General features: G+C 38.6%; 1 protein-coding gene across 1 annotated transcript in view; it reads right to left on the bottom strand.

The window, feature by feature from the left end:
• Nucleotides 1-270: 270 nt before the first annotated feature.
• LOC117290790 (nuclear cap-binding protein subunit 3-like) overlaps nt 271-24754 on the bottom strand; it is a 67601-nt gene continuing 43117 nt past the window's right edge. Inside the window, exon 9 of the mRNA XM_033772347.1 lies at nt 271-767. Within this exon, the coding sequence (XP_033628238.1) occupies nt 395-767 (373 nt within the window). The 3' untranslated portion in view covers nt 271-394. The remainder of the gene's footprint in view (nt 768-24754) is intronic.

Here is a 24754-nt window from a genome sequence, read left to right on the forward strand (position 1 = left end):
ACATACCATCTGTGACTGGTGTTCTGCTTAGCAAATTTTTTGTGACACTTTTGGTAATTATTCCAAACAATTTTTTAGCATAAAAACTCACTTGGTAACGAACAACAGACTTCGGGCCTGATGAAGCCTTGTTTAAAGGCATCTGAAAGTACACAAATTTGTGCAACAAGGGTGTTTTTTCTTTCATTATTCTCTTGCAACTTCAATGACCAATTGAGTCAAAATTTGGGATACACCAAGTGAGAATAATGGTCTTTGACAATTATCAAAGGTGTCAAGTGCCCTTAAGCATCTCTATGAAATATGCCCTTGGTATTGTTTAAACATTTTGTGACCATCATATCAGGACTGAACTCATATCTTGTGGGAGAGTGGGGGTCACGTTTCACAAACACTAGAAAAGATCTTGCTCCACTTGTATCGACAGCGACGGGCGGAGTTTGCTGTTTGTCCGTCGACTCTCAAGACGACTTCGAAGATCCTGGACTCCTCTCTGCTGCTGTTCCTCCTCATCTCCGTCTTCATCATCATCCACGTCATCGTCATCATCCCACGAGTCTTGATCATTAGCTACCATGATCTTAAGGTTGGGGATGCTGCCGGAAGCGAACTCGCCGCCATTGTCGCTTTCACTCCCACTGCTTTCGCTGCTGCTGCCCGCTGCTGCTGCTGCGTGGTAGCCCAATCTGCTGCTCAGTGAGGGGCGGCCGATTTTGATTCTCTCTCTGGCGTCTGCAATTTGTGGTCTTGACTCGGGTTCTTCTTTCCTGTTGTCAAATAAACACAAAGTTATTTAAGTATGATTGCATTTATATACCTTGTTTGTACCGACACCGATGTGTATTAAGCTTAATAGATTGTAAATGGCTGGATCCTAACCAAACATTTTTGAAAAGGATTGTTATTTTGTGATAAACTTCATGTAGGCCTAAAGGTAAAGTAAAGAAATATTTACAGAAAAGGATAACTTTAATAGAAGTTTTTACAAATGAACAAAGCTAGAAAGGCATACTGAAAATAATAACAATAATATTTTATTACATTTCTAGTGCACTCTTTCCATCCAAGGATGTTCAAAGATGCAAGTTACAATAGATATTCCATTAAAAATTACATCAAAATACAAGCAATGAAAATTGCATCAAACACATAACATACATGTACATTTTAAAACTACAAAACTGCACCAACTATATACAGATGCAGTGTAGGTTAAAGTAATCTGACTCTATTTTTTTGTACACACAGACAGACAGACATGGTTATGGTAGGTACTCAGAGCAAGGCTATTTTCAAAGTAAACCCCTTTGTTTGTCTTCAACAACCCGCTGTTGTTTAGGGTTCAAGTTTCACCCTTAATCAGACTAGAGCAAGCTTAACATAATAGGCAAGTACAAAACAAGGCCTGGACGCTTCATGCTTTGCCGGTGAATCTCCAGCCGCGGTGTTACGGATGAACGCAAATGATGTGGCACAGGGAAGTTGTGGCGCATCTGGAAGCGGTTAAACCCTGGTCTGCGGGGAGGACAGGAGGGGGAACTTTGATTAAGGGGAAGCCCTGTCACCAGAGCCTGGGCGGCTATCTTATCCAGGAGAGGGACAGAGGTGGTGGTAGGGGTGCAATCTGTCAGTCAGGGGAAACTCTCAGATCACTCAAGAAAGATTTCACAACGGACAGACGGTGTGTCAAGGAAGACGCTTTTTGACTGGCCAGGCCAGGAAATTGGGAACACAGGGAGTGTGTTCGGGCCTATGCTCACTGCTCAGGCGAGACCCAGGCCCAGAAACATGTGGAGGGTCTAGGATCCTTATCATAATAAACCAAAATACAGGGAATCCATCAAAAACAATTTATGTCATCAAGGCTCCCTTGCTACCTGAAATTTCCTCCGGTTTTCTTATTTTTTTGTAATTAGTAATGACAACAATCCTGATGTATACCACACATCAAATCTAACTTCCCCCCAAAAATACACGGGACGGATTTTCACATTGGATTGATAAAACATGGCGGTGGGACCTGGGCTCAATCATGTCCACATTTGACTGATTATAGCACTCTACTCCTGGTTGCAGGGGGGTTACTTTCCCGGTGGAGCCTCATCGACAGATTTAATCTCCATAGTAGGTGTCAAGACGGAAGTGAATTAATCGGGGCACAGTCACTGACCCTACCATGTTCCTTAGGTTTAACCCTCTGGGAACTTTTCCCCTCCGTTTTTTTTTTCTTTTTTCCTAGCACGTTTTCAGTGATACAATTTCGGCAGAGTTTAAGCAAACACAGCAGGGCTTGCACTAAAGGACGATGACTGTACTTTCAAATTTAAAAAAGAAACGTCATCGAGCCTTGACAGTTAAATGACTACATGGATGAGAATTTGGAAATCAACAGCTTTATATTGTCGCACTCTATTACTCTCCGTGGCCAATAATCGGCCATCTTGGATTTAAATGTGTATAGAAGGGAGTAATCATCCAATATCAATCAAACAGTTGTGACTCATGTTCTCCACTTAATGCAGAATTTTTGACTCATGTGGATGCAATGTTACACAGTTGACTCAGAACGAGCATTGATAATGCCCACAAAGTTTCCCTAAACTTATTTTGAAAATTTCTGTCAAGAGTAAAGTTGCGTGTTAAACATCCTCACTGTTATTAGATCAAACACCTCCTTCTATCAATCATCACAATGAAGAAAAAAACAAACTTCTCTCCAATTGTTGTTATAAAAAGTTGTGCCGGAAGGTCAAATAGTTAAAACATACTCCTAAGTGGAGCTATGTGGACATGAACTGCATAATGAACACAAAACAGAAAATGCAAGTTGTATTTTTAAAAGCAAGTTCACTGAAATTTTGGGAGAGAATGCTGGGGAATACTGCCAAATCGCATCCGCTTCAGACAACATTTTTGAGATTTCTTTTAAAACTAATTCGAGGGGAAATGACACTCCCTAAAAAATGTGAAAAAAATAAATAAAACAAAGTCATTAAATGTACTATGTAAAGTCAGCTGATATTTCATATGGTCTGCCAATAACCTTTAAAGGAGCATTACAGAATTGGTTTTGCTAACAAAACAATTGCTGGTAGTGTTAGCACTTTATGTAAGCCATCATAAACATAAACTGACAAACCTGTAGAAGTTTAAGATCGATCAACCATCTGGGTCAAGAGAAAATAGTTAAAAACTTATAAAACATTTTGTTTATATCAGTTTTTTTTCTTTTCTTCACAAAAATGAATAAAACGCTCACTGGGCGATAAACTACAAACGCGAAATTAGATTATTTATTTCTCATCGGATATGACATTTCAAACTATTTCAAGTGAAGTTTTCTACTTTGATTATCATTAGACCGTGTCAGTTTTATGTAAATCTGTGATCTTAGAAGAGGTTTTTCTTTCCAATTCTGTAACGTTCCTTTAACTTGAAAGTCTATTTTTAAGCGTGGGTTCCAAACGATCGCAATGAGAGATGGGCATCCATCAACGGGATGGCGACCATGACAACATCCCAACTTTTGATAAACGCAGAGATAAAAACGTCAATCATATTTTTGTATAATTGACACGACTCCGAATGAGCATCAGGAGGTTCTGTCTCCCCCCCCGTATGTTACAGGAAAAGACATTTTAATTTCAAATTACTGCCATACGTTTTGCGCTGATCAGACGGTTGATAAACATAATTTCATTTGCACAAGGGCGCTTGACTCATCATCGTTGGGCTTCTGTACGCCACCGTTACCCCGCTGTAATAAAAGGCATGTATTCATTGGAGAGATCGCAAGAAGGTTATCCATGAATGGTGCCATCGCAAAATGTTTCTCCGAGTTTCCTCTCAGGTTTTTTTTTTTTTTTAGGTGAAAGGGCCTACAGGTTAGGTTTAGGTTTAGGTTATCCATGAATGAGAAACGGTTCTCCGAGTTTTCCTCTCAGGTTTTTAGGTGACATTTTTTAGGTGAAAGGTCCTACGCCTCTAGGCTACTGGTTTTAAAAAAAAATTGACAAATTTGTCGAGGCTGATAAACTTCAACGGTAGATGACCAGCGAGTTGAAGAAAGCCAGGGTCTATACTAATCCATCTCCAACTGAGATTCTAAAGTAGACCCTTGTGTCCCGAGATTGGTCCAAACTACAGTTGTAGGTCAATGTAAGGACAAAGAAGTGAGTTCGATTCTCTCATGACAAAAACCACTTCTTGGTATGGGGGTTTCTTCAGTTTACAGCAAGTGTTACACAAAAAAAACATGGTTTGTGTACTGTGGACTTTATTGACACAAGGCAGTTGGAAAGGAGATCATACCGATAGGAATATAGTTTTACCAGGAAAAAAAAAAGTAGAATTAAGACCCAGGACTGGAAGTACACGCAGGCCCCAGAGGTCATGGCCACCATTGCCCCTGGTATTGGCCTTCGGGTGCCCTTTAAAAGTTTCCAAAGGACTTGAAATTCCAGACCTGTGTAGACCTAAACAAATATATCTTCCTTGGTGAAGAGAAGCAATTAGTTTCATACTCAAGGAACACAGAGCATTAAGAGGATAGAACCCATGGTATCAGGACATGGCACCAAGACCTGGGTCTATAACATGCTAAATGTATCGACTACTGGGCTCGATTTTAAAGAGCTGCTTCGATCAGCAGACAATTTTGCTAAGCAATTTTCTGTCAAGCAAAAATTTGTAGGACACCACTCAAAGTTGATGCATTTATGACATGGTATTTTGGCAGATACATGTAACTTATTCTGGTGAGCATAATTATGTTCTGGCAATCTACTCTTAGTGCTTAAGCCATGTAATTGGGGCCAAGAGAATCACAGGTGCTTTGTACAGTACCATGTATACCATGTATACCGTGACCGATATCACAAAGCCGCTAAGCAAAGAATAATTGGGACACCTGTCGCAAGCACTGTGCTTCACAAACCATTCTGGACGGTAAAACTGCTCTCCAAAGCAAAATACTTCTGTGCTTAGCAAGTTGCTTAACATGTTCTGTGATTCATGGTCCCAGATCTGATACCAGCTCACCTTGACTCATCAGTTACCAACCACACCTGGACCGTTTTTCTCTTCAAAGTATCATGCCGCCTCTCAGATTAAATTTTGAATCTTTACCTTCTGTTTGAAGTTTGCATAACGGAAGACGCAAACTTGGTTAACTCTATTCAGCAATCAATCATGTTCATTTTCATAAAATAATGATCAATCAAATAGAAAAGGTGAGCTGAGTTGTTGTAAACCGTAGCGCCACCAACAGCGCTGAACATCTTATGCGCTCAGGTGCACGCATGATGAATGAACCTGGTTTCGACAGGAAAGCGTAACATCGGTATTGTGATCGGCAACATGTGTAAGCCCCAGGTTCCACTCCGAGATAACGTTAATCTAATTTTTTCATGATGGATACATGTCTGTTTGATTTAATGAATGCAGAAATATAATCGGCTTGGTGTGCAACGGAGAACACTGGCCTTCGTGAATGACTGATCGACTGGACCTGTGAAATGTCACACAGGTAAAAAAAACTATGTCAAATTCAATCAAACAGTGTCGGTGTTGAAATATATACGTGGGGTCCACCACACTTGGAGGTTGTTACCTGTAAATGAATCCACAGGAGTACACAGGTGTTGGGATGTGATAAAGTAAGGGTGATGGATCATGGTCTTGAGATGTTGAAAGAGGATTTTGATTGCATCTTCAGATGAGTGCCATTTTGAAAGGTCAATCTCAGAGGGCCGATTTGACAAGGCCCCGATTTCATAAACGCTAAGATAACTATGAAGATTGCCATTAAGGTGTTATTTACCCATGGAATTCATCCGTATTGCGACAGTAATATAAAAATGATTTCAAAAAGCACAAAGGCACAAACAATTTGGCCTTTAACTATTTTTTTTTGAAGAAAAAAAATTGCTGGGCACAGAAAACTCTTGCTTAGCAAAAATAAATTACCGGCCAAAATACCATACAGGTACCATTGCTGTGACTGGCACCCAACTCATTGCAAAGACAACAACAAGAGTATGAAGCCTGGTTCATATTTCTGCGAATGCAAAGCAAATGTTGACGTCACATGGCTGTTTTTCGCAGTGATTAATGCTTCTCAGGAGTTCAACTGATGCATTCGTACCACATTGGCAGGAAGTACAAAATGTATGAACTGGGCTTTAATGGTGAAGCGCCACATATTGGTACATGGAAAAACAAAGAGTTTGAAGTGAAAACATTAACACAACCATGACTGTCTTTTGGCTCCACAAATCACACATATTCTCTGGAATTGTTGAAGACGGTTAAAAAGTGCAATTGGCAAAGGCAGCAAGCAATGAATTTCCAAGATACTCTCCTACCGGAAGATCTTACAGTCAAAGTGCCTGAGGAGGTACATTGTATCGTAGGCGTTCTACAAGATAGACAATGTCTCCAGAGGAATCGTTTATCATTATCTTGATCCAGAATGACCCAGCTGCCATAAACTTTTCAATCAGGTGAATGCGATAGACCATTGACGTCATCCCGTCAACCATCTTAGACATGTTAGGATGAAACAATGGAAACCCACATCTACACACAGCACACAGGATGGACCAATGAACAACTGCTTCTCTCACATTTCATCAGTCTCCTGATGATGACTAGAGCAAGCTAGTCGAAACATTGAGACCAATTAAGAACTCACTCCGCGATAGTGAAGTTAATAACGATCTACTAAGCTAAAGTAGTACTATAGGTAGTCCCGGGCAATTTTCTACCTTCCGCCCAGGTAGTAGTTAAGAAAAGTAGGACAGTTCTTTTTAGAACTGAGAAGTCTCCCGAATTCCGAAAATCTACTCCGCAATAAAATAAAGCAAGACACAGTCCTCTAAAGAAGAAACTCTACCTGGCAAGTAGATAAAAAAAAGGTGTTACCGCAAACCAATGTTACATCTTTTAACCTTTATGAGACCGTCTTATGACATCACATGCAAAAGATCTATCTGGTGAGTTGTCACCAAATGCCAGAAATTTTGCCTAACTTCTGGTCTCTATTGCCCTTGACTTGCCCTTGGTGTAAATTTTAACAATGTTGTAAAGACATTTCAAATTTGTCTAACACTGGTGTCGTTAACACGATTTAGCCTGCTTCACCATTCATTTTTCTAAGCGGCACCACCCCCCCCCCCCCAAAAAAAATACCAAAAACAAACAAACAAAACAAACAAACACACCCACAACAAAAACAACAACAACAGGTCACAAAAGCACCCTAAAAAGTCCTCTTTCCCATTCTGAAAGCTGTGTGTGGATTTGTGCGATCTTCATTTTTCATTTTACAACTACATGTACATGTATTACTCTCAAGGGACCTAAATGAAATGAAATGAAATAAATGAAAATGCTCACTAGCGACATATAAGAGAGTTAACAGATTTTCAAAGTAACAAGCCACTTTCAGACTGACTAAGTGTGACCCTCTTATTTGCCTTCGTTCTTTTTGTCATGCCAAAACCTATGAAGTGACTCTCTTCTCACTTTTGAACTGTAACATACAACAGACATTCCAAAACCACTCGTTAGGAATGCAACAAGTTTCTTTCCTTTAATTAGGTCAAGATGTCCAAAGAATAATTCATCTTATCTGAGGTAAAACATCACTCTTTAAAACTCCCAAAGGAATGCCGAGTGTCCAATAAGAACCACAACATATTTTGTATAGCGTCCTGGGGAGTGTTTCAGCCAGGTGACATATTCCTTCAACTCCTGTCCCGGTACCAGAGGGAACTAGTAAAGGGCAGGAAGAATTGCACCATACGTGTTTGATATTTATCTTGAGAATTTTTATGATTTTATTTTTCGAAAAAGTGCAACAGAGATAAATCAAACGGTTGGAAACTGTAACTGAACTTTTGAAAGGTCAATCAAACAGCGCCACCACTGAGGTCAAATAAGACTAATTATTGGGGAGGGTTGTGTGTCTTGCGTATGCTTATTTGCGTTCAGTCGCTTTCTCTCTACTGAAATATCCACACTGCGTGAATCACACTTTTGCAACTTGTGTATCAAAAAATTACTCGGTTTTCATTTCCATGGATTTTTTTCGGGACTCTAAATTTAACTCTGCACTCAGGTTGACATGTAGGTTAAAAAAAAAAAAAAAAAAAGTGAAGAAATATTAACCAGCGATAAAAAGTTAACAAGTCAGAGATAAACCAGACTCAAAACTTGACCTCAGTCATGTCAGTCAAGTAGGTATACTGTGGGTGTACTCTCACATTGTAAAGGATTAAGTGTTAATTGCATTTTACATGTTAGTACAACAAAACAGTTCCCATGGCTGTACCCAGGGTCACCTTTATGGCTCAAGAAAAACTGTCGCTTTGGTTTGGGGAATTGTTTGATTGTTTGAACCCTTAGGAATGTAGATACAAGTACAATCAAACTATATCCTGTGAAAATGTCATTCAAACTTTTGCATCGGTGATAAAGAATTTTAATTTTGGCTTTACCCTAACATCGATGTGTGTTAGCAATGTAAGATAGTTTACAAAGTTGTGTGAAAAAAATCACAGGCATAATACTCGGGTGGGATTCAAACCCACGACCTTTGCAATTCTACAGCAGTGTCATGCATGCACCAACTAGACCACCGAGATTGCCCGGCAGCTAGAGGCAGTTCAAATCCTATATTTTAGCAGCGGCGGGTACCGCAACAATTTATTAGATGAAATTTGCATCAGGGATAAAGAATATAAAGTTCCCAACTCAAAGGAGAAACATCTTGAAATCGAACTCTCCAGATACATGCACAAGCTCGACAAAGTGCCATTTCCAATAAATCTGTCAAACAAATTGATTCTATCTCATCCTGCCAAGTGGCGATAAAAAGTTTCCATCTTTGTAACAAACATTCATGATCTTGCCAAAACGATCCAAAACCCATAGGGTTTGGAACATTGCTGACGGTAGTCTGGAGGCGGCATGCTAAATTCAAAGAGCATCATGGGAGTTCAATTTTAAATTCTTTGCCGGAGCACCTTCTTTTAATTACAATAAAAAAGCATCCCTCGGCACAACGCTAAACAGTGTGTAAAAATAGCCATAACTGACATGGCCGAGGAAAGCACGATTAAACAAAACAAATTAGGCAATTTCTTTGTTCCTGTAATATGACCACAAAGAGACGTCTTCTCCTTCAAGTCACCTTTGAAAAAACTATGTGCAGAGTCCAACTAAAAATAGTCAGGCGCCAGACGATTCCGCTTCTTAATCCCAAGGTACCCCATCTCCCGGCAATACATCGGTTCATCAAAACAGCATTCTACATAGAAGAGGTATCCCAGATAAGAAAGTTTTAAGATTTGAGAAAAATCAGGTAAAAATACATTTTTTTTCCTCCTGCTGAATACTCCTGCTATTTCATTTGTACGGCATTCATTTTCCATGAAAATCAGAGAAAACCGAGAGAGATTGGCTGTTGCCAGCTTGGCGTTTATATCCCCTTGTGGGAGTTTGCCGAGTTTCCCTGATGGGAAAACTAACAAACAAACAAACAAACAAACAAACAAACAAACAAACAAACAAACAAACAAACAAACAAACAAACATGTATTTCGTTTTAAAAGTAAATGCGATGGTCAGCAACCAAGGTTTTTCTGACAGCTTTAAAAAGAATTGTTGCGATACCTGCTGCTTAAATATACAATGTAGGATTCAAATGTAGCTGCCGGGCAATCTCTGTGGTCTAGTTGGTAAGACACTGCTCTAGAATCTCAAAGGTTATGGGTTCCAATTCCACCCAAGTAATATGCCTGTGATTTTGTTTCACATCAGGTTACATGTATATGGGTAAAACCCCAAATTAGTATAGCTTTAAAATCATCACCACTTGCTGAGCAGTCATGGATGCACAAACATCAACAAGTCGGTGGAACGATATGTCATAAAATATTGCTCACTTTCAACCACTGACATTGAACATCATAGAGTTAGTGTCTGATTAGTAATCCACCCCACAAGGACAATGCCAGTTATCTGTAATTGCCAAACGACCAATCACCTTGCCCCTAATCTCATATTGATGCACTTTTCCGGCTAGCCCATTGTGTGTGACAAACCCCCCAGGCGATGATTCCAACGATTCCAAATGTTTACAAAGAATCTACTGAGAAGAGACAGGCTACCAGCAAAAACTTGTAGCATACAAACTCTTAGTCTTGGTGCAAGACATTTCTCGTTTTCCTTTCACGCACAGCGCGGCCAACTCACCACCAGCGCCCGCAACGACTCACCTGACTTAGTCCACTCACCGCCCCCGCGAGAAACGTCTTGGCCTGTCTGCATTATTGAGTTATGTGACCTTCCCATACATATTCAACTTGTGGGTCAACTTGTGGGTCAACAATTAATACTACGCACGCGCACAACTGGAAACAGAGAAGCGGGCCAGCCTGGTAACTTGCGTGCATCCGAATAGAGTAAGCATCGCTGCAACTGCAAGTCAGGTTAGTCGGTGCAGGCGCTGTTGGTGAGTTGGCCGTGCTGTCACGAAAGGAAAACAAGAAACATCTTGCACCAAGACTCTCTAAGGTAAAGCTGAATCCGCGCTAAGACCTAAACTTTCTTTAAAAAAATAAAAAAAAAAAAACTAGATGAGAATGACCAAGTGTGGCTTAGGGGCCATTCAGAAAAGTCAGTGTTGAAAAAAAATGCAACCCCAAAACAACATAATTTTGACGCACCCAGCCGCCCCAATTTTGATTTGTTCAAACATTATACATGTATGGCTTCATAATACCGTCTTATAAACTGAAGAGCAAAGTAATGCCTCAAGCTAACCAGATATTTTAGATAAAAGATTCCAAAATCAGACCTTTTCAATGGCTTTTCCTGGCATAAGCAAACGACTTCAATGTTATTCAGGAATAATGATGATGCCCAAGCTGGGTATTGAAATAATATTCTGCCCATGCTCTGTGAAGTTTTATTCAAATTTACTTGGTTGACAGTACCTGCTTCTCACAGCAGTGCTACTCAATTCAAATCTGTCTAAGCGATATGTCTGCTTCGATGACCATTCCTTTACACACACATGCATCCCACATACTGAAAGTGTTAAGTGAGCGAGTAAGTGGGTGCGTCTACAAGCTCCAATGATTGGCACCTGTCTATCGGCAAATTTACATCATGACAGTGAGATGTAACTTGACTTTGAGAAATAATCTCAGGAGGTTTGTGGTGTACATGTACATTGGTGGCACTCGTTTGTGAAGTTTACAAGTTAAAAGATGTGTTGGAGATTTGAGTTCAAGTTAAATGGGACAATTGTGTGCCTTCAAATGTGATTAGAGAAGATCTCAAAGTACAAGTGGGATCAGAGCACGTGTCTGAGTGAAATGCTAAATTGATGGCAGGCAGTGAAATCAACTTTGAACAGATACATGTAAGGGGCTTTAATAAGGGGGCTTTGAAAGTGTAAACTTATATTGGAGCAAATGAACAAAAAAAAAATTAACTGTTGCGAACTGTTTAAAGGGAGGCTACACCTTTGATAATTGATCCAAAAATGAATGACCATAAAAACCTACTAGGTAAGAAGCACTGCAACTGTTGTTAATGTATAACATTTTGGGCAACAATTCTTGATTAAAATACTATGACAGGTTTTTGCTGCTTTCCCAGCATCTAGACATCGTATTCACCTGAAACTTTTACATAATGTGACTTTTACAGTATGTGTCTTGATAATGTTGTCTCTAAATCAGCATCATGTTTACAAAAACCTATCTATAAGAAACTGCCTTCAAGCACGCCGACCAAGCTGTCAACGCATCCTTAAGACTTAGTATAAACCTTTTTCAGAAAAACTCAATTAGAAAGTTTTTATAACAATTCCATACACTCTTTTTGTGACATGTTTCTAAATGAAACGCAGAAGAATTCTAAGAAAAGATTTAATGTCCTGATTTACTCTCCCACAAAGCACTAAAAATCCTTCAAAGGAAACACAAACTTAAGGAAGTATTTCCATCGCTCAAACAAAAGTGCAACCGAAATCTGACAAGTCAAACTAATTTCATTCCCACTCCCCTGTACAGCATTGCAAGATGTCTGTTCTGTAAATCAACAAGCGCTGAATGGTACTGTGACCAAGGAAAAGGTAATCGCAGGAAACTGGCAGGGGGAAATGATGAGCTTAAGGCCCGGTACAGCAGTGTCAATATCAACGTTCTCCAGAAATAAGGATCGCGCTTGAGAAGTCATCGATAATCCTCAAGTCTCGAAAACTATTACTTCATCGCAAAGTCCACAATTTTAAGTTTAACGGGCCTTCAAGGTAAAGAAATGCAATTTGACAGGAGGTACATGTAAACACTCCGCTGTGTATTCCTTTTTGTTACATCCTGCCTCTCATAAAAACACCACAGCAGGCCTGCCGTTTTTGAAAGGGCACAGGCACCAAGGCATTTTCTCATTGGTAAAGGGCACCCTATGAGGAAATTGTAAGTTTCTACAGGAGCATTTCAAGGGCGCCAAGGCAATGACTAGGGGGAATATGAGGGCAACTGCCTTTGTTGCCTTTGTGAAGTATCAGGCCTGCCACAGTCAACAGGTCCTAATTCTTCTTAACAAACACCACGATTGTCGAAACACAACTTGTGTTTTATAGCAATTGAAAGTTTCTTCAGCTTTAAATGTATTCATGCAAAAGTTTTACGAGTAAAGACATGTTTAGGATATGGATTATTATGTTTGTATCGCAACTATGGCTAAATTTAATGTTGAGAATCAGCGTGCAGCCAAAAACAAATCATGGCAACATTATGCTTACTCTTTGTCTCAAAGCCAAACTTTGATTTTGCGTGAGGTTTGCCTTTACAAGTAATTCAGATGCCAACAAATACAATTATTCCTAAAGTTGTATAAAGAATCTGACCTTTCTTTTTTTTACAACACACCTATTGCGTACATGAGAACATGTCCAAACAAATCTATCTAAAGTTCTAAAAATATTCCCTCTTCAAACCTCTGTACTTGAACCTCCAAAAAGTGAAAATGAAAAACAATCCACCCTCACTCCCTTGGGGTAGCAACTCAAAGACCGCCTAAACGACACGAAAATTACTGCATTAAGCTAATTTCCACCGACATGAACTACACGTCACCATAACAAACACCTTCTACAAGTTGAATTTCACGCTCCATCAATAGCATCAAGTTTGTAGACTCATCAGGGACACTGGGGCAGCCTGGGCAGGAAATTTCCACTTCCCATCGTGGCTCCAGCACTAATTTGGCTCTGACCTTTCCACTGATTCCAATACCGTTCCTCTTGGCACGAATGACAATCCTTCTCCAAAGTTATCTTACACACTATAACAAAGTACGTTCAACCTTAAGGATTTGAGCCCGCTTTACAGCCCCCTCTTTTCTGGCTTAAATAGACATGAAGGATCGACACCTTTGGGGCCGTTCATACCTGCCCATCCTGTGCATCAGGTAAAGATAATGAGTGTATTGTTTGCTTCGTTCTTGGGACCCACAAGTAACAACAAAACTTTCCTTTACAAAGCTAGGTACAGTTAAAACAAACATTTGCTTGTTCACCAAACTTCTAAAATTTCTTTTCAAAAAGTGTATAATTTGCGTCTCACTTTAGCGTCACTTATTGTTTTACCCACAACAAAAAGGTGTAAGAAAACTTGCCATTACATTTCATTTGCATACATGTACACAATTGGTACACTTTGTGAAAAGCCACCACTACTCAAAAAAACCATGTTAAGACTTTACTTTTTTTTTTTTTTTTTTTAAACAGATCTGAACTGCAGAAATGTTGGAGCTATCTTAACATCCCTTTTGTTTTAAAAACTCACTCAGATTAACTTTAAAGAGCTTCTTCATTTAATAACTCAGTTAAAAAACTTACAAAAGAAAACAAAAAATAAATAAACGAAGACAAAAGACATGCAGCATCTTTCTTCTAAGCCCAAGACAGCCCTTCACACATTTCTAATAGTGTATAATTTGCGTGACAGCACATACCCATTTCCCCTCACTCCCAAGGAAGGTACTAATTACCAAGCAATCCCTCTCAGCTCAACTCCCACTACGTTATCTCCGTTGCCAAATTCCTTTGACCCGTCCCCACAAAACCACCGAACCCCGAAGAGTACCCCTCCCTGGCACACTGGGACCCAATATTGAACTCCTTGATAAAAAAAACGTCAAACTGTGAATAACAATATTAGATATCCTTTTTTTTCCTGTTTCGTAATTTCAAAAAGAGGGACGTGGTATGGATTGACACTTGTCTGTAGGGGGAGGTCTAGTAAATGGGAAGCCTCGAGGCATGGGTGTTGGAATCTCACGACGGTAGCTTCCTCTTCAAGCCCCAAGATGATAGAAGGTTGAGATTGTCAAAACATAGATAAGGAACAGGTAGCACAGATGATGAAAAAAGGGTCAAAGCAACTTCACGCATGCTGAGTCCGACGGATGTCTCGCAAACAGCTAATCTTGTGTCTCACAAACAGTGAAATTTCCATGTAGAACTTTTTCCAAACTGTCAGAGCTGAACTTTGAGTGGCTTACTGGAATCCAAAGGTAGTTTTCCTTTGAATAAATCTAAATTTAAAGTGAAAACTGTATAAATTTAGATGATGTACAGAAAACTGACCTGTTAAAATTCATAAGGTCACAGCATTTTTAAAGATGCTATGTCAGATTTTTGGCCCCAAACATTAAAAAATAGATTTTCTTGAGTGAATGGTATTTCAAAGAGTATCACCCGCTCTAACGAAAACAAATTTAACTTTTACTTTTAATGGTCAGGAACCATGACAAAAATTTAGAACGTTTCTCATAAAACACATAAGAATTGGTCACGTGATATATGGTTGAGATGACGGATCTTGACAAAAACTAATTTTGAGCACTTTATTTCACTGCTACTAATAATTGGCGGACTTTTTTCAAGCAATGGCTCAAATGAAAGCTTGTAACTTTCTCGACCCCCATCAAAATACTTATTGAATTTTAAATCAAAATTTTTGGGTCAAATCGGCCAACAATCTGACAGAGCATCTTTAATATACATGTATCACAAAATATCCAGAGCGGAAGAATAACCCGTAACTGGAATACAAAATCTGAGAAACATGTTGTTTGCATAAAAAAAAAATTTGCAAAATGTCTATACTTTGTGAAAAACTTATTACTGTAGTTAAAACCATAGTCAAATCTAATGCAATAGCAATAAAGAATCAACAGAGAATTTCTTGAAAGTAATCAAAGTTGATATCTATTCAACATTTTCACAAGTGTATATTTTCAGTCTTGTAATTTTGTTCACATGTTTAATTTTTCAGAAACAATTTTAACGTAGAAGTTTAAAAGTTGTGAAAATCTGTTAAGACTTTCAAAAACCACATTTTACACCTAAAAGTTCACCATACATGTAACTAAAGAGAGAGAAATATTGAGAACAGCTTTGTGACACATGTATTTTTGAAGACTGTAGTAATGTTATCTCCAACCTGACCTTGGAATGTGGAGAGAGGGGATCACAAAGTCACCAAAATGGAGAGCATTTTCCAGTCAGTTCGCCACCTGGCTTTCCTTGGGAAACTGTACCCGATTTAGTCATCCGAAGATAAGAGTCGGTAAGTCACATCAAATCGGGTCTCCCTGGCTGTGATGGCAAACTAGGAAATTGAGACCATGATGCAATACGCGTCGCAGAAAAAGGGCCTCATAATAGGACTAAGGCCAAAAAAATAAAAACATGTTTAGCGTCCTCCCTTTTTGAAAAATGGAAGGTTTTTTTTTTTTTTTTTTTTTTTTCAAAACGGCCGCCACACACATATTTTAACACAAATGCTTGAGCTATTTTTTTTTCTTATATCTTTAACTTTAAAATATAAAAATCCAGAGGAGGTAGCCTCTGCTTTAATTTTGATCTGGCCTAACAGATGTTTGGTTTAGTTAGAGAAAGGCAGGAGCAACTATTGCATCAGGTTATGGCTCATGGTTGGTTCAAGTGTTTGACATGTTGGTCAGTAGGGGGTAGCACTTCCTCTTAAAGCCATTGGACCCTTTCGGTAAACAGTGTTGTCCAAGGCCCACACTTCGTGTATCACAACTTCTATATCAAATAACAAACCTGTGAAAATCGGTCATCGGAGTCGGGAGAAAATAACGGGAAAACCCACCCTTGTATCCGCGCGTTTCGCCGTGTCATGACATGTGTTTAAAATAAATCCGTAATTCTCGCTATCGAAAATTGATATTGTTTTACCGTTTTCTCAAAAAGTCAAGCATTTCATGGAATAATATTTCGAGAGAAGTCTTTCACCACTACCTTCTGTAAACCCTGTAAAGTTATTTGTAAATCTGTGAACTTTTATTTTTTTTTCTGTACCGAAAGGGTCCAATGGCTTTAAACATAGAACTGTGGAACAAGATAAAATGCCGGATCCACTACCCCTGTAAGCTATTTGAAGTGCTAATTGGTCAGTTTGCGAACAGGAACAGTAACAAGTTTTGCCTAAATTTCTAACTTATGGTAAGGAACAAGATAAAATGCCGGTTCCACTACCCTGTAAGCTATTTCAAGCGTTAATTGGTCAATTTGCGAACAGGAACAGTAACAAATTTTTGCCTCAATTACTAACTTATGCTAAGGAAATTGTCTACATGTATGTACCGAGCTTATAGAGTTGCATATTTAATAAATTAAATTTGAGGTCACACGCTTTTCTTCAAAATGGTCTCCATAATGAATTTATGACAAGTCCTAGTTCTAAATCAATTTGGGCACTGACTTGAATTACTAAGAACAATTTTTTGACAACTGAATTTCAGTCTTGAAATTCCTCTCAACACATGTATATGCCACCATCAGGATGGTGGGTGGAGGACATAGGTCTCTGACAAGTGGTGATAGCTCTAAAAACGAGTAGGGTACTATTTTGTAAAAACAGTCCGCTAAAAAGGGAAAGCTTTTTCCTCACTAAAACATCAAAAAACAATCAGCAAATTACCTCCTACAAAAAAAACACAAATAACCAAGAGGGTTTTGCGATATGGACAAACTCTTTAAGAACAATGCCAATGTTCCTATCACTCATCTTCCAGCCAAAAACTTCAACAACTTACTTAGATACCATCCACAGCTTTGGAAAGGTATTAGGTATGAGTGGGTGTGAACCATCATCCTTCAATTTGGTGCAAGAGTGACTGACAGAGAGTACTATATGTACTCTCTTAGGTACCCTCACTTCAAAATAGTACTACTTTTTAAAGCTGGGCCCGCATACCTTCAAAAGGTCCCCTCTAGTATAGTGTCATGGTCGAGTGGTTAAGAGCATCAAATTCAAAATCTGGTGCTAAGTCACCAGAGTGTGGGTTCGAATCCCGGTCGTGACACTTGTGTCCTTGAGCAGGATGCTTTTTACTGTATTTGCTTCTCTTTACCCAGGGGTATAAATGGGTACCTGCGAGGGTAGAGGTTGATAATGTGAATGAAAAAGCCTTTGGAGCGATGTCAACTGTTGCCCAGGTTGTATACTCCCAAGGGAGCTGAGAAACATTAAACAAGAGATGTTATTGGCCCTATGACCAGGGCACTAATGTAAAGCGCATTGATACGGTTATTGTGAAATGCGCTATATAAGAGTTGTTATCATTTATTTAAAAGAATACTACTTTTAAAGGTTCCCTCCCTTCAAGAGAGTGCTTAAGGTACATGTACGTACACTCATCCTCCAATTTCATGTAACATGTGTAACTGTGTAAGGAGGAATTTTTCCTCCGCGCAACTCCATGAGACTAACGACAGATTTCCAATTTCTCTGAGGAAAAAGTCAACTTTTACTGTAAGAGCATTTCAGGGGGCATGGAGGCAATCACCTTCGTTGCCTCAGTGAAGCATCAGGCCTAGCGAATTATGATCATGTTCAAACTATAAAGAAAATCACCGGCAATTAACAAATCTGTCGGCACTAATTGTCTGTAACCTATTGATTGTCGTTTCATTCGTATGAATCATCACTCAATCAGAATCTATACCACAGATGTGTACTTCAAGTCCACATGATGTCTTCATTGAGATCATTGAAACCTGTTCCGTACACCACTCAATGTTGATCAATGACATGCACACCACATTGAGACTCTGCTGACATCCATCCCACACTTTGAACATATGTTTTCATAATAAGTAGGGTTTGAAACTTTGCGTGGTCGAAGAATAACTAAGAGAGGTTTGAGGTTGAGTCCTTAAAGAAACACGTTGCCTTGGATCGGAGGAGTTGGTCTTTTACAAGCATTTGAAACCGTTTGTAATGAAATACATTATGGTTAGAAAGATCTTTTAAAAGTAGAATATAATAATCAACACAAGTATCACTCGAAATTGAACGGTTTTCCCTTTACATTTCGAACTAACACGGTCGGCCATTTATGGGAGTAAAAATTTTGACTCCCATATATGGCCGACCGTGTTTCTTTGCGACGTATAAGGAAAACCGTGCAATTTTGAGGCATGTTTGTGTGGATCATTATATTATACTTTTAAATTATCTACACTATCTAACCATTTGCCATTCATAACGAACGGTTTCAAATACTTTTCAAAGACCAACTCGACCGATCCAAGGCAACGTGTTCGTTTAACCTCCGGTTCTTTTCAGAACCGACACTACTCAAAAGAGATATTCACATAGTGTTACCGCAAACCTCTCTTATATAGAAATAGGCCTCCATGCTTACATGTAGTAACATACACGTCGTTGTCTACAATGTATAAGGTCGAACGTCAGGCTATTAACTATTTTTTGCATTTATACCTTTCGATTGGTAAGCAGTTTGCAATCCAGCTAATTGTACTTTCTCAAAAATAAATTTGAACGGATGAATTTGAAGTATAAAAGCTTGCAGTCCTTGCTTGCTGTGATTCGATCAAGTTTTTGAGTTATGTTATGTTTTTTATTGTTTCGATTACTTTTCAATTCATTATTATTACATTCAGGATTATAATAAGTTTAAGCATGTTAAGTTTCATTTTAATTATTGGACATGTACAAGTTCTTGTTTATATTTTTAGCGCAATGAGTACTTTTGTGGTAGTGTGCGCTTAATTATCACCACTATCACCCTCTTTCGAAATCTGCCCAGCACTGTACGTGCATAAACTTGTTTTACATAAATTTAGTGAAGGAGTGACGTCAATGGTCACATAATTCAAAAGCTATCTGACAGGTGACTTACCCCTATATCAGTGTAGTTGCAAAACATGAAGCGTGCACACATGGAGAGAAACATAAGGTTTTAGATTCCCCACAGAGTGCACCATCTACTTTTGATATAACACACTAAACTTTAACCAGTTTTATAGGCTGGAAGCCATCTTGTTTTTCTTTGCATTTGTCCGGTTCAGATTAGCACTAATCAATGACTTACACAAACAAGGAAACAATCATAAATCAGAAGGAACTGTTTTATTGAATCTTAATGGCTTCTCCTATTTGTTAAAACCCCACCAGGATGTTCACTCATGAACACAATATTAGGAACAAACTTCTGGTCAATACAACTGATCATGTCAGTAAACTGTTTTTTGTTCCCTTTTCTTTCTTTCTTTATGTAGCAAATTTTGAAAAGAAATTTTCATTTTCGAGATCTAATTCGAAAAAAAAATAATTTAACATTGAAAGGTTGTCTGATTATGTCAACTAGAAACTTGAAACCATTTGCCAATTGTTTGTTATTTTGATTTATTAGAAGATGCAGCAATGGTTGAGTATGAATGAGAGAAGTAATGACATTGGTTGCTCGGGCCAAATCGCATAGATGCCGAGCAGAAACATGGAAACAGTAGCTAACCAGAATAAGATTAACAGCTAAAACACAATATCACATGAAGAAGCTGTACCTACTGTAGTATTCTAGGTTTTTTTGCTTAGCAGTGCCTCTGAAAAAAAAGTTATCATGGATGGATGTCTTTATAAACAGGTGTTGTCATTTTACCCCTGCAAAATTGGCAGCTTCACACAGCAAAATTCCGGTCCCGAGTATAAACCCATTTACAGACAAAATTTCCGAACAAGACGAAAAAGTTTTGTCAGACGAAAAAGTCTTGTCAAAGGTAAGAACCCTATGACTAATGTGAGTTTTTGTCTCAAGACCAGTCTGTCTGTCAGTCGGCAGTCCGTCACTCTACACCATCGTTGTCTGTCCATGTCCGGACACCCTGAGGGTAAGGAAGCCAACACTGGGTAACATGGAAGCAATTCAAGCAGCGTAGATGAAACATGACCCTTTATTATTATCAGTAAGATCAAGATGGAGGTCTGAGGGTAGACCACAGTTTCCCAGCGGTTGATGAACTGACCCAAAAAACGTGGTAAAAATAAAAATTGATGATTGACTCTGACTTAGTCTTGATTATCCAATATCGCAACTCGCATTACTGGAGTAGAGATGTATCAAACAAACATCTTGATCAGATACATAGACTTCCCCAGTCTCTCCAAATCAGCCTCTAAAACAGTAGATGTTGCGGCGATGTTCATTTAGTTACATGTACATGTATACTCGCCAGTATATTGCAACACAAATTACTGGAGAAGAAATTTCAGTATCAAACAAACTTCAAGAGCCAGATTCATAGACTTGCTCAGTCTCTCCACAGAATGAACAAACAAAACAAGTATAATATTCCTTCAACTTTTCTTACGACAATTTTTAAATCTCAAGGCAGCCACTGCAGCCTTTTGTTTCCCTATGTGGATCTGAAAAAAGTTGGGCATCTCCATGCAATACTTTTTGTTTTTGATGTTATTTACATGTATTGCTGTTTTTACTTTAATCTCAAATATTTTGTAGTGTGTGGTAGGGGGTGCAAGCCATTATGTAGTCCATCTGTTCTTGCATACTGTTATATTATGTTGTGAATTGTCCATTAACACTGGTTGTTTATCGATTTGATGTACCCCCTAACAGCCATAATGAGTCTAATGTCATCGATTTCTTCTATGATATATACTTTTTATTTTCTTTGCTGAGCGGGTCAACTGTCACCCTTAAAGCCATTATACACTTTCGGAGTTCACCCATTCACAGATTTACAAATAATTTACAGGGTTTACAGAAGGTAACGGTGAAAGACTTCTCTTGAAATATTGTTCCATGAAATGCTTTACTTTTTGAGAAAACATTAAAACAATATAAATTCTCATTAGCGAGAATTACGGATTTATTTTAAACACATGTCATGACACGGCCAAACGCGCGGAAACAAGAATGGGTTTTCCCGTTATTTTCTCCCGACTCCGATGACCGATTGAACCTAAATTTGCACAGGTTTGTTATTTTATATATAAGTTGTGATACACGAAGTGTGGGACTTGGACAATACTGTTTACCAAAAGTGTATAATGGCTTTAAGGACGGTAAACAAAAATGAAAGCCTTTTACATGTAGTCTCACAAAAATAACTTACATGTACATTGTATGTCAATAATCACTTAGTATTTTCTTCTGAAGACTACACTACAAACAGCCAAGTGTACTGTCAACACGTCTCAGGAAAGTCCAAGTCAAGTTTCAAGTCACAAAGAGATTGGGGGGGGGGGGGGGTGGGGAGTCCGAGTGACTATGAGCCTAGGGTCACTGACCTTCTAGCCTAAGGTCACTGACCTTCTAACCCTGCTCCCTGCTTCTGACCTACATGTGGAAGACTTGAATGAATATTCCCAATACCAATGGTGAGCCTTCCCTTAAAAGGAACACGTTGCCTTGGATCGGACGAGTTGGTCTATAAAACACTTGGTAACAACACTCACTGACCTTCTAACCCTGCTCCCTGCTTCTGACCTACATGTGGAAGACTTGAATGAATATTCCCAATACCAATGGTGAGCCTTCCCTTAAAAGGAACACGTTGCCTTGGATCGGACGAGTTGGTCTATAAAACACTTGGTAACAATACTCGGATCCAAATTTCGGCGCATAAAAACTTTTATATTAAAAATAAAGAGCATTACTCCGCAGTGGAATATTTCTCATAATAACCATTATAGTGGTTTCTTTTGAGAAGCCAAGCGCATATCCATCACTCAATGACGCTCAAGGGCTTCAACAATCAGTATTTTCCTGCAAGGTATGTTGAACTAGTTTGAATTATGAGACCTTTTTACGTCACACCATTCAATGGTGCTGTGACGCAATATGCTGCCAAACAAAAATGTTTTGGGCAGAAGCTGGAGTACGTGTCTAACCAACAGTTTTTATTGCCATTAATTTTACCAAAGTGATAAACCAAACGTATTTCTTCCCTTTAAAAACATTTAAATTGTTTTTCACTGATAATGAGAAAAGTGCGTGTTCAAACTCAAAGCAGGTGTCTCGATCAATGGCCTTGGTTAGTACCAAGGTGTACACAACCAATCATTTCCGTTCTTAATTACACATTTCCTATAAAGCGCTACCAATCATATTCAAACTAAAGGTTTTTTAATACACTGAGATGTCACTTGCCAGTCAACAACACCATAAAATCCAATTCAATTAAATTGTTACTTTTCAGATCTACACTGGCTACCCATTAAGAACAGAATCATCTTCAAGATTTTTGTACACTGTATGTCTATCGCTCATCAAAAGGCACTTTACCACCATATCTCTCAGAAGGACTCCAACCTATCTTTACTACCGCCAGTCTATGCACTCAAATAACAAAAATCTTTTAAGGAAACTCCGGCCAAAACATCATGGGGTGAAATATCATTTACTTCTGCTGCCTTCATTATGGAACGACTTGCCGGATCGTATTAAACTTTTTCAATCACAAGCTTTGTTCAAAACTTTGCTAAAAACTAAAGTCTCCACTCCATGTAATGAGGACTGCATAATTGTCCCTTCTTTTAAAGGCAGTGGACACTATTGGTTATGTACTCAAAGTAATTGTCAGCATAATAACCTACTTGGTAACAAGCAATGGAGAGCTGTTGATAGTATAAACAAATTGTGAGAAACAGCTCCCTCTGAAGTAACGTGGTTTTCGAGAGAGAAGTAATTTTCCATGAAATTATTTCAATTTAATTTTGAGACCTGACCTCAGAATTAGATTTTCTACAAACACACATCTAAAGCATCTAAAAGCACCAAACTTCGTGTGACAAGGATGTTTTTCTTTCGTTATTATCTCTTAACTTCGACGACCAACTGAGCTCAAATTTTCACAGGTTAGTCATTTTATGCATATGTCGAGATACACCAAGTGAGAAGACTGGTCTTTGACATTTACCAATAGTGTCCAGTGTCTATAAGGAATGTGGGAAAAGCTGTTGTTTTACATGTAGAACAAACCACACTGCCATCCAGCGTGTTTTGAAATAGTTCAAGAATTTACTTTTAAACAAGTGACAAAAGTCCAACTGCACTCCTGTTGGAATGCGACCGCACTCAGTAAACTTTACACTTTACGTACATTCCCAAGTGACCACCATAATCAGAGTTCAACAGTTTAGCTATTAAATTACCATATGGTGTTTGATTTTGTTAAGTGTGAGGAAGGATCCTAGTAACTCACTCCAGGGAGCTTGAGGTGCGTGTTACGCAAAAACATTATTTTTTTTAAATTAAATTTTCTGTTCCCTACTCAATCTCCAGAATGTGAGGGAAATGGTAAGCATAAGAAAATAAGAATTATGATGTACTGTGACACACGTCAGTTTTCTTAAGTAATTCACACGTGACAATCCTTTCATAAATTATTCAATATCCTTCTCAAAGTTTCCCCTCGTGCCACTTGCTGATTGACGAATGGAATGTGAACGTTAACCATATTCCTGTTTCATAATCTACAGCGATCCAGATAACCTCGATCGACATCGCCAAAGAATTTATTACAGCATACATGTATGCTTTATAAAAAAAACTCATAATTATTTGAAATAGTTAAATTTCTGGGAAAAAAAAGAAGTGATTTCTCTAAAATTAATGTATGGTGAGGAGTGAGTCATATCAGTTTGGATAGCGGTAACACCTTGTGAGTAGGTACTGTACCTAGTGTTGAGTGACACTGTGGTCAAAACATTCAATAAGCCTCATTGAACAAAATTACCAAGAAAACAAGAAAACTGCCTTCCTTTACACATGTATATCAATTAGTGTTTTAGGAAAGATATAAATTTGGTATAACTTTGGTAATTACTCCAAAAGTTGATGACATATAAACTTACTTGAACATGAAAACAAAAGACCAGTTCCACTCCCCGTTCCAAAAGGGACCAACATTTATGTTTTGGGGGCTGGTAACCTCATTCTGGTAAACATTATTTTGTTGTGCTAAGCTGCTCTTTGTGTTTAAGCAGCTCTATAAAAATTAGGCCCAGGAGTCTCTACAATTAAGCTCTATCCAACGCTGTCAATCCGTTTTTTTAGCCAAAAAGACATGCCTTCCAAATCATCAATGGCATCCAAAAATGGGGCTGAACAAAGTCAAAACCTTAACCTGGACAGATGGCTTCTATTCCATAAAGAATAAAACCATAATGCAACTTGACTGTAGAATTGACCAGAGCAGGCCATCCAATTAAACCATTCCTAACTGACATCAGGGTGTATGTATTAATAGACCATGATGTCATTCCACCGATATAGAACCGGCCAAGTTTAATCATTTGAGTCCGGTATATATGTACGTCACAAGTCAGGCACTGTCTCTTCATCAAGTTCTCGGTACCTCAAAGTGCCA

Source organism: Asterias rubens, chromosome 5 (assembly GCF_902459465.1).
Source record: "Asterias rubens chromosome 5, eAstRub1.3, whole genome shotgun sequence".
Taxonomy (NCBI): Eukaryota; Metazoa; Echinodermata; class Asteroidea; order Forcipulatida; family Asteriidae; genus Asterias; species Asterias rubens.